The sequence below is a fragment of the Gymnoscopelus braueri genome (genome assembly GCF_963280865.1).
Source record: "Gymnoscopelus braueri genome assembly, chromosome: 21".
Classification (NCBI taxonomy): domain Eukaryota; kingdom Metazoa; phylum Chordata; class Actinopteri; order Myctophiformes; family Myctophidae; genus Gymnoscopelus; species Gymnoscopelus braueri.
The window spans coordinates 7,395,684-7,408,394 of record NC_137623.1 but is presented as its reverse complement, the minus strand read 5'-3'; the positions used below and the strand labels follow the sequence as shown (position 1 = coordinate 7,408,394).

At 40.4% G+C, this 12,711-nt stretch overlaps 1 protein-coding gene across 1 annotated transcript in view; it reads left to right on the top strand.

Moving 5' to 3' along the window:
- gpr158a (G protein-coupled receptor 158a) overlaps nt 1-12,711 on the top strand; it is a gene marked incomplete at both ends in the record, with an annotated part of 115,836 nt that overhangs the window by 12,547 nt on the left and 90,578 nt on the right. The window contains one exon of the mRNA XM_080418344.1: nt 12,472-12,577. Within this exon, the coding sequence (XP_080274470.1) occupies nt 12,472-12,577 (106 nt within the window). The remainder of the gene's footprint in view (nt 1-12,471; nt 12,578-12,711) is intronic.

The following is a 12,711-nucleotide window of genomic DNA, read 5'->3' as shown; positions in this document are numbered from 1 at the left end:
GTGGGAACACAGCCTGAGAGAAATAAAAAAAGGGTCATATTAGTCTGCCTGCTTACACCCGACAAGATCTCCCTCCACACAGCTGATTCAAATTAATGATCAGTGCTTATTAACAAGCACCATTTTATCTCCATGCAGAGTTTCCAGCAGCAACAGCATTAGCCATTGATCACACGACGGTCGTCTGTCACGACCGTCATGAGTGAACTTCAACCTGGTGTTTGCACTTTCTCCATTTACAGCCCGTATACATCTACATAAACATTCTTGCTTATCCCATGGCCACGGATGTTACAATAATGTACGGGCCCTCAGAAGTACCCTTATCTTCCGTATTGTTCAATATAATGCATTTTAATCCAATCGGTGGCCATTTAATCTCATAGAGTTATAATGTATCAGAATGCAATACACCTTCCAATAGGGTCACGTAGTTGAAAGCATTATGGAGAACATACGGAGAAAATGGCCACCGATCGGATTAAAATGCTTTTTATTGAACAATACGGTAGATACAAGTACTTCTGAGGGTCCGTACATAACTGTAACATCCGTGGCCATGGGATCAGCACTTTATATTTGAAATATTAACGTTTATGTAGATGTACGGGCCAAAAAGGGAGAAAGAGCAAACACCAGGTTGATGTTCATCCATGACTGTCATGATATGACAGTCATGGATGAACATCTGTTGGCAGATGTACGATAATTATCGTATTTGTACGATGATTTCACCCTCTGTGCAATCAATAATTCCAAAAATGCCCAAATATACGATAATTTCGCCATATCACAAAAAAAGTGTGTGAATTTACTAAATTCCCTGGCTGCTGATTCGGGATCCGATTTGGCTTTTCAAAATAAGTCAGGAAATCAGGAAATCTGACCCTAGATCTGTACTTGGAGGCATTAAAAAAACTGGTCGCGTCTTTCCTGTCCAGTTTCAGGCTTTTATTTGTGTAAGGTCCAGGACGTTGCCTGCTTTCCACGCAGCATATGTGATGCGTTTTTTGTCACGTAGGAGTCTCAAACAAGGTTGTTTCTTACACTAAATACGATTCTTTTTTGTGAAATTACATATTTACACGTGTGATTTCTCTTTTTTGGCTGTGTACGATAGTTTTCTTTCAAATACGATCATTTTAAGCCTCCGGTACGCTAATTTTAAATTTCCCATCTGGCAACATTGGTCAGAATGAAACACAGGACAGGAGTTACTGCTGCTAAGAGCAAGAGTCACGAGCCATTGATCATTCATTTGAATCAGCTGTGTGGAGGGAGACGTTGTAGGGTAAGAAGGCAGACTATAATAAGACCCTTTCTGATTTATGTCAGGTTGTGTTCCCACATTATTATAGACTAAAACGGATCACTCAAATTAATTGAATGAATGGCAACAGGCAGTGATGCCCATTAATAATCGTTTCCAAAGTAAAGTAAGCTCCCTGCATGGAAACTTGTGGATAAAGGAAGCACAGACACACAGGTGTGTTAATTAGTGTGGGCACAGAGTGAAGGGAGCACACTGTTCCTACCAGTGGTGGAAAGTAACTAAGTACATTTACTCAAGTACTGTACTTAATGCGACGCATTATGAGCTTGTAGATTTTCAAAAGATTTTTTATACATTATACATTTCAAAACTTGTGAAATGGGACATTCTGCTTAATAAGTACTCTCTACATTTGGTACTTTATGTACATATTGATACCAATACTTTTGTACTTTTGAATTCCAGACTTTTACTTGTAAAAGAGTATTTCTACATTGCAGTGGGTATTGGTACTTTTACTTAAAGTAAAACCCATTTAGTACTTTTTCCACCACTGCACTCAGGTGCGTTAATTAGTGTGAGCACAGAGTGAAGGGAGCACAGTGTTCCAGACAGAGAAACATAAATACAGACAGAGGAATTCAAAGGAAACCTGCTTTAACCTGGGCTACACGGAGCCAAGAGGTACGACTGATTCAACCGGTACGTTCTTACTGCAGTATTGATGTGCGGTGCTTAGAAAATAACTGAACATTTGATTGGACTGGACTTTGTTTGTATATCAATTTCAAGGTTTGTTTTTTATTGTCGAATGTTCTAATACATGCTGTGGCAAACATTGGCAGGCAGTGAAATCTTTGTAATTAGAGAGACCCGTCAACGGTCAGAAAAAAAGCAGAATAGTTGCCGTAGTATTATTGTTGCAGTCGGACTGCATGTCCAAAACTGTTAATTTTTAGGAAATGAAAAAAAAAATGGTGGATCCAATGTGATTATCATTTAGTCACTAGCGAGCTAGTGGGTAATGGTTAACTTAATGGGTAACTTTCCTCTTCTACCCCGGATTTGAACCCGGTTTCCTGCGCGAGTGCTGACATTTACTGTACCATGATCCAGATGTGATGTAACTTAAGTGAGCTGCTGTTGTTTACCTCATCAGATCAGATGCACTATAAATGTGTTATTGTTTCAGATGTGATGTAGCTAAACAAGACATGATATGCCTTGTCAAAGTTTTGAGCTGCTGTGATTGAGCTAAAAGTCAGATGGACATCATGCATTTATAGATGTTTTTTTTTCACAGAATGGTTTTGAGGAGATGTGTGATCTAGGTTCTAAACAAGAAAGCATGTCTAGCAGGAGGCGAGCCGCAATGTTTGCTTTCTTTTATGTTTAGGAGAGCTGCTTCTTGTTGCTTCTTCTTCTGTCTTTTGGGTGCATACCGCCACCTACCTTCCCGGAGGATGTACTGTATAACATGCTATTTTACCAGCGCTTTGCTGGTGTGAAGTCAGATATAGATTATGATGATGTCTGTGTTCAGATGGCAAACGTCTGCGGTTGTTCCAACCATTTGGGTGTAATAAGTAAAATGATAAAGTTGTTGAATTTTTAGAACTCTTCCGCGGGCTGGTCCAACTTCATTGGCGGGCCGGATTTGGCCCGCGGGCCGCCAGTTGAATAGCCCTGGCGCGCGCGTGTGCGTGTGCGTGTGTGTGTGTTTTCTTTCTGGAGAATTGCCATTTGGTTTTCTTTGATGAGCAGCGACAGAGTTCAATACAATGTCTCGGGTCACATGGAATAAGTGGCGGGGGGGGGCAGGCAGCATCCTGCCCATGGCAGCTAGACTCTCACTAAGCGTTGCCTCGTCCTGTCAACTCCATGCATTTCCATCACACTGGAGACATTTTCCTGGGGAAGGAAGGCTGCACAATTGAAGCATTGTGACAATTATTTGACGTAACACAAGAGAAAGTCACTTGCAATTCCGTCTAAAATTCCGTCTGAAAATTGGAAATACTCAACTTACTTTACTTCAAAATTGTATTTCAGGTCAGCACTTGAGTAAATGTACTTTACACCACTGAAAACTAAATGCTGCTGAAATAATAGTCCTTCCAAATCTCTTTCCATTTGCATTATCATCAGCTTTAACCATCATATCATAATGATTGTGTGCATCCATTGTGCTGCTAGGGATTTAACACTTTTTGTTAAAGGATTGAGGTGTTTCTAAGTGCAGTATGTAAACACCCAGACATCATTCTTAATCCATACGCCCATGATGTCTGTGATGATGATGTTCTCATGGACTCCAGTACAAAAAGTCTGTACCTTTTTTGGGCAAAGACCCACCAACTCACCCACCTCCTCCCTGTCACATCTCCAACAGTCTGGGCTTTCATTTAACCCATTAAGACCTGAGACCGATTCTACAAAATATCTTGTAAATCCTAACTTTTTCATGTGTAGGACCCCCAGAATTATATGTATTTGGCCGTGGACCCCCATCTCAAAATATTTTGTTCCGGGGACCCCCAGAAGCAAAGATTTGAGTTAAAAATGTATATATATTCAAAGATTTGCACACATTTTCAAGATTTTTCAAAAATAGCAGATCTACAAGCTTGTAGCGCGGTGCCGCGCTATGAGCTTGTAAATCTGCTATTTTTGAATAGCTAAAGTATAAAATAATGCTTTTTAGCTCAAATCATGCTTTTTAGCTCAAATTCCAGGTCCTAAAGGGTTAAACACAGTCTGAATAAACCTGCGATGATACCAGTAACGGCCATAAGGACAGTTTTCAATTGTATTAATTAACCTTATTCTGATATTAGAGATGTTGTTTGGTATTCCTAATTATTAATTCAAATCCCTGTCCAGCTGTGGTGGTCTTGTAACCACACGTTTGCTCCTGCCTTACTATTATCGTTGTTGTCGGGCAGAAACCTCTTATCTCCATATTTAAACTTTTTGTGATTTTTCGTAAATTAACGCCCTACCTGATCATACTAAATCAGGGGTGATACAACTTTGATGATGGAGAGGGCCACTATATTTCCACACTCACTCCAGAGGGCCACATTGCATTCATCTAATATCCGTATTTTAACTTTTTTCGTAAATGAATGCCGTACCATTTACCATTCTAATTCACACAAAAGTAGCAAAAATAGCCGATCTGCAAGCTCAAAACGCGTCGCAGCGCGACGAGTTGTAGATCTTGTAGAGCACCAAGTTGCCAGGTTCTGGAAAGAAACAAGCAACCAGTGTTAAATCGTTCGGCGTTAGCGGTAGCCTCTCAGGAACTTTCAGCGCATGTTTGACTATCACGAGACTCTACAATGAGTAGTAGTAGAGAAAAAAATAACTTTGCATCGGTTATAATAGACGAATTTCCCTAAGCCACGCGCTCCCATTATGACAACGGAGGGGGTTGAAAAAATGACGACAGGGGAATCTCTGGAAAAAAACAACGCCACTTTTTACGTCGGTAGGTGAGTAACGACACATCAAAGATAACACTTAAAATGTCCGGAATTCTCCTTAAGTGAAGGTGGGGGCTGCATGTGGCCCCCGGGCCGCCAGTTGCCCAATTATGTACTACAGCGTCACAGACAAGCATCAAAAGTAGCAGATCCACAAGCTGGAAACGCGACACTTTTGGGCTTGTAGATTTGCTACTTTTGCTATATATTTTTTTTATCCTGAAAAGCAACAATTTTGTACATATGAGCTTTCCACCCCGACAGACGTTATGCAGATTATGCTGCCTGATCAGTGGTTGGTGGACACAGTAATAATGAAGTTCAGTCGGATAACTCAATTATAGATCGCAACCAATATCTTATTCATAGAATGTAAATACAAAGTGTGAATATTAGCCCTATATTTTATGTTGGCGTTCAGGCTCTGCTACATGTTTTTCTCCCTGCTCAGCACATTTAGACAACCATCATTAACCATTAAGAGCAAGGAGATAGATATACAATGACACTACTTACGCACGCATCATTACATTTACTCGAGTACTGTACTTAAGTACATATTTTGAGTGTCTATACTTTACATCATTGCACAACATTGACTGGGGGGGGGGATACTGTAAGATGGATGTCAAATGCTGTTGGCATGCAAATAAATCATGCAAATGAAGAGGTCTCTGAAGATTGATCAGTCCATTCAGCTTCCCTGTACAACCCAGAGCATTGGCTCTCAAAGTGGGGTCCGGGGGGTCCCCAGCAAAATGAGTTAATATAGCGTCACAATCATTTCAACCACTTTATCCATATTTCTTACTTTGGCTGTTCAAAATTAGCTCCCAAAGTCAACAATGATTCTTCATTGCAATTTCTTGCGGCTTTGTTCGCGTCATTCTCTGTATAAAGGCCTTCATAATACTGACATACTATACAGTACGGTGAAAAGCTTATTATTACAGACATGCATTACATTTGCTCTTCATTTCTGTGGACTTCAAAGAGCGTCGAGGCCACTTAGTTTTGCGAGCATGTTTCAGTGAATCCGCTGAATGTCCTTTAGTCGGGTCACTGAGCAATAACACTGAGGCCTGAGTGATGAGGAGTTATGTCAGCCAACTGCATTATACTGGAACATCACTATGGCTGAATGTTGTCCCCGACTGGCCCCTGAGAGAGAGAGAAAGAGAGAGAGAGAGGGCCTCCAGTCTGTGCTGCTGTATGCAGTGATGGAAGAAGTACTAACATGTTTTACTTAAGCAAAAGTATCAATACCCTGGAAACAGTCTGTTACTAGTACAAGTTCGGTATGCAAATTTTATTGAGTGAAAGTAGAAAAGTGTTAGCATAAAAATGTACTTAAAGTACCAACAGTAAAAGTACTCATTATGCAGAAGGTCCCCTTTCACAACTTTTAAAATGTTTAAAAATCATCTGAAAATAGCAGATCTACAAGCTCACAATGCGACGAGCTTGTAGATCTGCAATTTTCAAATGGCCGAAATGTATATACTAGGGCGGAAGTGGTTAATATGTGTTTTGTAATAAATATAAAAATCTACAAAGTACTGTAAACTAGTAACTAAAGTTTTCAAATATTTGTAGTGGAATAAAAGTACAATATTTGCCTCTGAGATGTAGTGGAGTTGAAGTAAAAGTATTTGAAATTGGAAATACTCCAGTAAAGTACAAATACCTCAAAATTGTACTGGGTAAACTAAGTACAGTACTTGAGTACAAGCCTTTTCATGTGCCATATGTCTGCTTTGGCAAGGGCTCTAAAGCCTGCCTGGAGAGAGTAGGCAGTGGTAGACCGACTGCTCAAATAAAAAGCATACAATGTGTTCTCATAAAGAGCGGAGCATGTGCTTTAACAAGCCAGACCAAAGCTTATTGTTCAGGAGGAGCAGGCCAGTGAAAAGGAGAAATATCGATGTGTTGTTCATCACAAAGAGAGCATACGTTGACCCCATACATGCGTTAACGTACATAGTACAGGTCAATGCACTCAGTGCAGTGGAGAGTAGTATTGCCTTTGTGCATTTCTCATTCAGTGTTTGACAATAACAAAGTAGATGTACATGAATACTATAGGGACGACTTGGATACTGTAAAGGACGACTTCACCCATTTTCAACCTATCTTCGTATAATTGGTCCTCACTAATGCTCATTATATGGAACCATTTTTGTCTATTCACTCTGTCTCTCAGAGGAGGGCAGTTCAGAAACCTGCCTACCAGTGACATCATCGATGGGGAATCCAAGCTAATAGAAACCGCAGGCTTTCTATTCCTGGAAAGTTGGCATGCTATAATGGAAGCCATTGTTCTTGCGTTAATACAAATTAAAATGCATATTTTTATGTACGTTGTGAGCTTTTAGATCTGCTATTTTTGTCTAAAGTTCTCCTCAGAAAAGGGATGCAAGGGTTAGTTAATATAAAAAATCACACCCTGTGTGAAGTGGGCGGTGTCTTGCTAGCTAATCACAATACTGAATGGAGTCGATCAATCATGTACAAAAGATAAATACATTTATTGAAACACTCTTTATGATGGACGAAACCATAACTTGAAAAAAAACTATTTATGGTTTTTTTCAAGTTATGGTTTCTTATAGGGCTATGCACATGTGTCATGTGACACTGGCCAATCACAGTCCTGAATAGATTGTGATTGGCCAATCACAGCGCAGGATAATTGTACAAATTTCCAAACCTCCAAATTTCAAAACCAGCGGTTTCACTGCCCAAGATATTTGTACATTTTTCCAAATCTCACTTATAGGGGCGGTTTCACCGCCCAAAAAGAAAAAAATCCTATCACACAAAGATTTGGCGCCACCCCCCTGTAGTAACTCTGAGGACCCCTAGGGGTCCCAGACCCCCCGTTGAAGACCCCTGCTATAGAAGACTTGTCTAGGTTGAGTTGCAAATTACAGACAGGTGCTCTTTTATGGCGGTTTTGAAGGAGGGTAGGGAGTCACAGCTCTCAACTGAAATGACTTTATACCCGGGAGGGAGGGAGTGGGTGGTTAATGGTGGCAGAAGTGTGGGCATTTTTCACATCTCTCCTCCTGGCTGTTGTCATTCTGTGGCAGTCAAATAAGTGACGTCGTCCTTACAGTATCCAAGTCGTCCCTATAGTATTCAAGTAAATCTACTTTATTACTGTCAAACACTGAATGATTGATGTACTTTATTTTGTTATTATTATTATATTAATTTTATTAGACATGAGAACAACAGTACATGGAAGTACAAATTCACGATACAAGGTCTACTAAACTGGAAGGCTCATAAAGCACTGAGCTTGTTTAAGATGAGATACCCACGCACACAAATCATGATGAATGCATGAGAAATGCACAAAAGCAATACTACTCTCCACTGCACCGTGTGCATTGACCTGCACATGTACAGAGTCACAGGGTTCTGTAAATGCATCGTGAAAACAATACAGCAGGGTGTTTTAAAAAGAAAATGCACTTTTGAATATAGGCAAGCATACTCCAGTACTTTAACTCAAGTACAAATCTGACTGAGCAACCTTTATACTTGCAGTGGAGTAAAATTTAACCAGGAGTATACGTGAGACCGACTCAAGTAACGGGGTTGTGTATACTTTGTCCATCGTACTGCACTGCACGTGCTATTACATAACAGCAGCATCTGAAACAGAGGTCATTTTTCACCGAGGCAGCGAGCGGTGCAATGAAATACAGTCAGGTCCACTCGCCTGGAGGCAGAAACCATAGTAGAGAGTTATTAATATCATAGCGGCAGCATGTTCTACTCACCGCTGGTCCACAGGGACAGTAAACCCTGAACACTAAACCACTTCTCATACACCTGCAGAACATGCCAAACCGGCAATATTTTTGTACAGTACACACACACTGTGTGTGTGTGTGTGTGTGTGTGTGTGTGTGTGTGTGTGTGTGTGTGTGTGTGTGTGTGTGTGTGTGTGTGTGTGTGTGTGTGTGTGTGTGTGTGTGTGTGTGTGTGTGTGTGTGTGTGTGTGTGTGTGTGTGTGTGTGTGTGTGTGTGTGTGTGTGTGCGCGGATTAGTGTATTTTGTGTGTGTGCTGATTGAAAGTGTATTTTTTGTGTGTGTGCTCCTTTTCCTCCACATTTTAGTCATTATGCCTATTCATTTCTCTCCACACACATCTCTGTGTTGTTGTCACTGCTGTTGTATCCTACTGACTCACCTACCAGTGAGGAGCCCCCACCGTGAGGACGTAGTAGAGCCTCCATCCTACTCCTCACGCCCAACACTCCCTGCTGTAGGATTACATGCGGTGACATCTTTAACCCATTAAGACCTGGAACGCATCTGTGTCATTTTTTGATTTGAGCTAAAAAGCATTATTTTACACTTTGGCTATTCAAAAATAGCAGATCTACAAGCATATATATCTGCAAGCTCATACAAGCTCATAGCGCGTCACCGAGTGCCGCGCTATGAGCTTGTAGATCTGCTATTTTTGAAAAAGCAAGAATTTTTTTGCAAATCTTTGAATATATATATATTTTTAAGCGAACATTTGTAACTCAAATCTTTGCTTGTGGGTGGTCCCTGGAACAAAATATTTTGAAATGGGGGTCCGCGGCCAATTACATATCATTTTGGGGGTCCTTGACATGAAAACATTTGAGAACCACCATTTTCCCTCCCCCAAACACGGACCAATTGTGTTCGTGCAGACCCTTGACAAAGCCGGAGAAAGTGTCTTTTGATAGATGATGTCAGATATTGCCATTATACCTCGTTGTCCGTACTAAATGTCCGTACAATAATAATAATAATAATACTGCCATTTTAGTGACTGTGCTACCATTAGTATGGGTACAAAAAAAGTTGTCTTAATTATTCACTCCTGAAAGCAGAAAAAAAAACAGTAGGGAGAGAGGTTGGAAGACATTATGCTTATGTAAGAACATAATGTAGTCGTTGTTCTGCTGGCAGTGTGCCAGTGTTGCCATGTCCGCTTATTACAAGCCATTTTGGGCTTGTTTTTCTGTAAAGTCGCTTGTAAATATTGGTAGTTGCGGCTTGCGTTTTTTTTGGACATGTTTCTAAAGTATAGGGTTTCTTCCTAATGTTGTTTAAAACAGTGGTTCTCAAACATGTCAGCGACCCCCAGATTAATATGTATTTGTCCGCAGACCCCCCCATCTGAAAATATTTTGTGCCAGGGACCCTCAATACAAGATTTGTGTTGTTTAAAATGTTTAAAAATATTCCCAAATAAATAACCTTATTCCCGCAAGAAGAGCTAATCCACCTCCGAGGTAGTTTAGTGGAGAGTGGTTGGTATGGGTATAATAGTCTAGTGGAGAGTGCTGTGAAGAGACGTGTTCGTTGAAGAACAGACACCAGGTGCTAATTGTTCTCCTCCAATACTACATATCCCAGAGGACACCAGGGGCTCTTCATCACACTACCAGTGTATAACTGCTCCCAAATGGACCCATCTGGGGTTTTTACACTCGCAGGATTAAATCAATATGGAAGATGATTTCATGTACACCCGGGGCAAAATGCATTAAAATTAAACATCACAAGTGTGAATTAAAGCATTTATTAATCATCTCTTGTAGGAACTATATTGCTTACAGAGGAAAAAAGAAGAACAGGATCATCAAGCACATGATATTCCTAAGGCTGCACATTTATGGCTAAAATGCTGTGATCATGATTAGTGCCTGTGGTTTAGGGAACACAATTATGTAACCACACCTATTTGCATCTTATGTTAAGATCTTTATATAGCTGTATGTATGTATATACAGTAGATATTCAATACATACAATTACAGCAGCTGTTGTGAAGGAAATTAAATGCAATCACGTTGAATTCCTTTACTGTAAACTGTGAAAACTAGATTGTTGTAATAGTACAACAATTCTGTTTTAAGATAGATAGATAAATAGATATATAGACGGATGGATGGATGGAGATATAGATATAGAGGGGTGGGGTTGCAGAGGACAATGATTTCAATCAACATGAACATTGTTTCAGAGAAATGTCAGGCTGTGGATCACATTCTCATGTCACATGATTTATACTGTATAGGTATGTTTATTTTCCACTGAGATCTACAGTGTTTTACAGCAAGGCCCGGACCGCTGGCGTAGCGGTCCGGGCACCTAGGCTCCAAAGTAGCCTGACAGCGTGTCGCGGGTTCGAGTCCCGATCCCCACGGCCTTTGCTTCATGTCACTCCCCATTTCCTGTAATCCTACTATCCTATCAATAAAGGCATACAAAATTACTCAAAACTTTAAAAAAAAAAAAATATATATTTTACACTATATGGAATAAGTATCCTTTGAATGCCCTAAATTGCTTTGCTTTTTTACTTAAAGATCCAGTGTAATAACATTTTCGGTCATTTTATTTTGATGTTTCAATCTGAAACATCATCTCAACCAATCAGAAGGTCCCATCCCTTCAGGCTATGGAACGTTGTGCAACAGGGCTAGTGTTTGTTTACAAATGAGAGAGAGATAGCCAGCTAAACATGTTTGCTACTACTTGCCTTATTTCTAACCTATGTTCTCAGATACATATTTTAATGTGCAGATTAAGTTTAAAATGAGTAATATACCGTCTGGATGTCATCTTGAAAACGAAGTAGCTCTGTTATTAAAATCAGATGTGTTTGGAGGAACATGCAGCTATGGGAATCAAACGGGTGGATGTAATCAAGATTAATTTATATTCATGAAAATTGATCTATGTCGTCACGCAGCACGTTTTCCTTTAAAAAAGGTTAAAGTACTAAATTCTGATAGTAATCATTGCGTTTGTTGGGTCACAGGGGTCTCTCCAGCTCTTTAGTAAACAGAATATAGTACATTTTCTGGTAGGTGACAACATTTAAGCCAATCAGGAGAGAGCACTGAAAATGCATTTTCTGTTTAATAAAGAGCTGGAGAGATAAGGAGACTCCTTTTACTGAACAAACACTCTATAGCAATGAGTACTATCAGAATATAGAGCTATTTAACACTTATTTTAACCAAAGTAAATCACTTACCACTACACTACCTTTAACACATTCCATGCCAGAGTTTAATCTCATAATGTACTCACCAGTGCCAGCGTTTTATTGTTGTTTTTTAGTTTTTTTCATGTCGCCACAGACCTCGCTAAATAAGTTAAAAGTGCGCGTTCATTTGGTTCTAAACACACAGCGGATCCGTGAGAAATGGGCAGCGAAAACAGTTTCCAAATCCGTGCCGCCATCTTGAAGCTACAGCCGAGCAACGGTAAACAGTGATCAGCGAGGAGAAAAACAACAACCGAGGAAATCGAGTTTTAAACAGGATCCCAGACAGGAAGCGGATACGATCGAAAAAAACGGAACCCGAATAATTCCGTTTCCGACCGGAAACCGGAAACGGAAATGGATCAAAAAAATTCGGAAAGTGCACCTGGGGCGATTACAATGGGAATCGGCGGTTCGCGTAGATCTACGCGACTGGCACGCTGCGGCTTTAAATAGGTTCGCGTAGATCTACGCGACTGGCATGCAATGTGTTAAGATTGGCTTTTTATGGACTTCTAATATAAAAAGACACATGTTTTGTTATCTATTGTTAGGTCTGCCCATATGATGACCACGGATATGCTCTAAAAGTGTGAAAAACATATTTTTCATTTCACTAGATCTTTAACATTTGTCCTCTCTCTCTCTCTCCTGTAGGGGCGTGGTGCGTGTGGACATCAATCTGCAGAGCGTGGATATCGACCAGTGCTCTGCTGACGGCTGGTTCGCTGGAACCCATCGATGCAACTTAACCACCATGGAGGTGAGTTTTTTATCGCTGAATAATAACTATACAGACGAGACTGCTGCTGGGCCATTGATCCACTGATACCAGGGGTCCTCAAAGGTTCTTCAGGTCAAGACGGGACCCCTTAGCTGAGAGAGAGATGAAGCAGG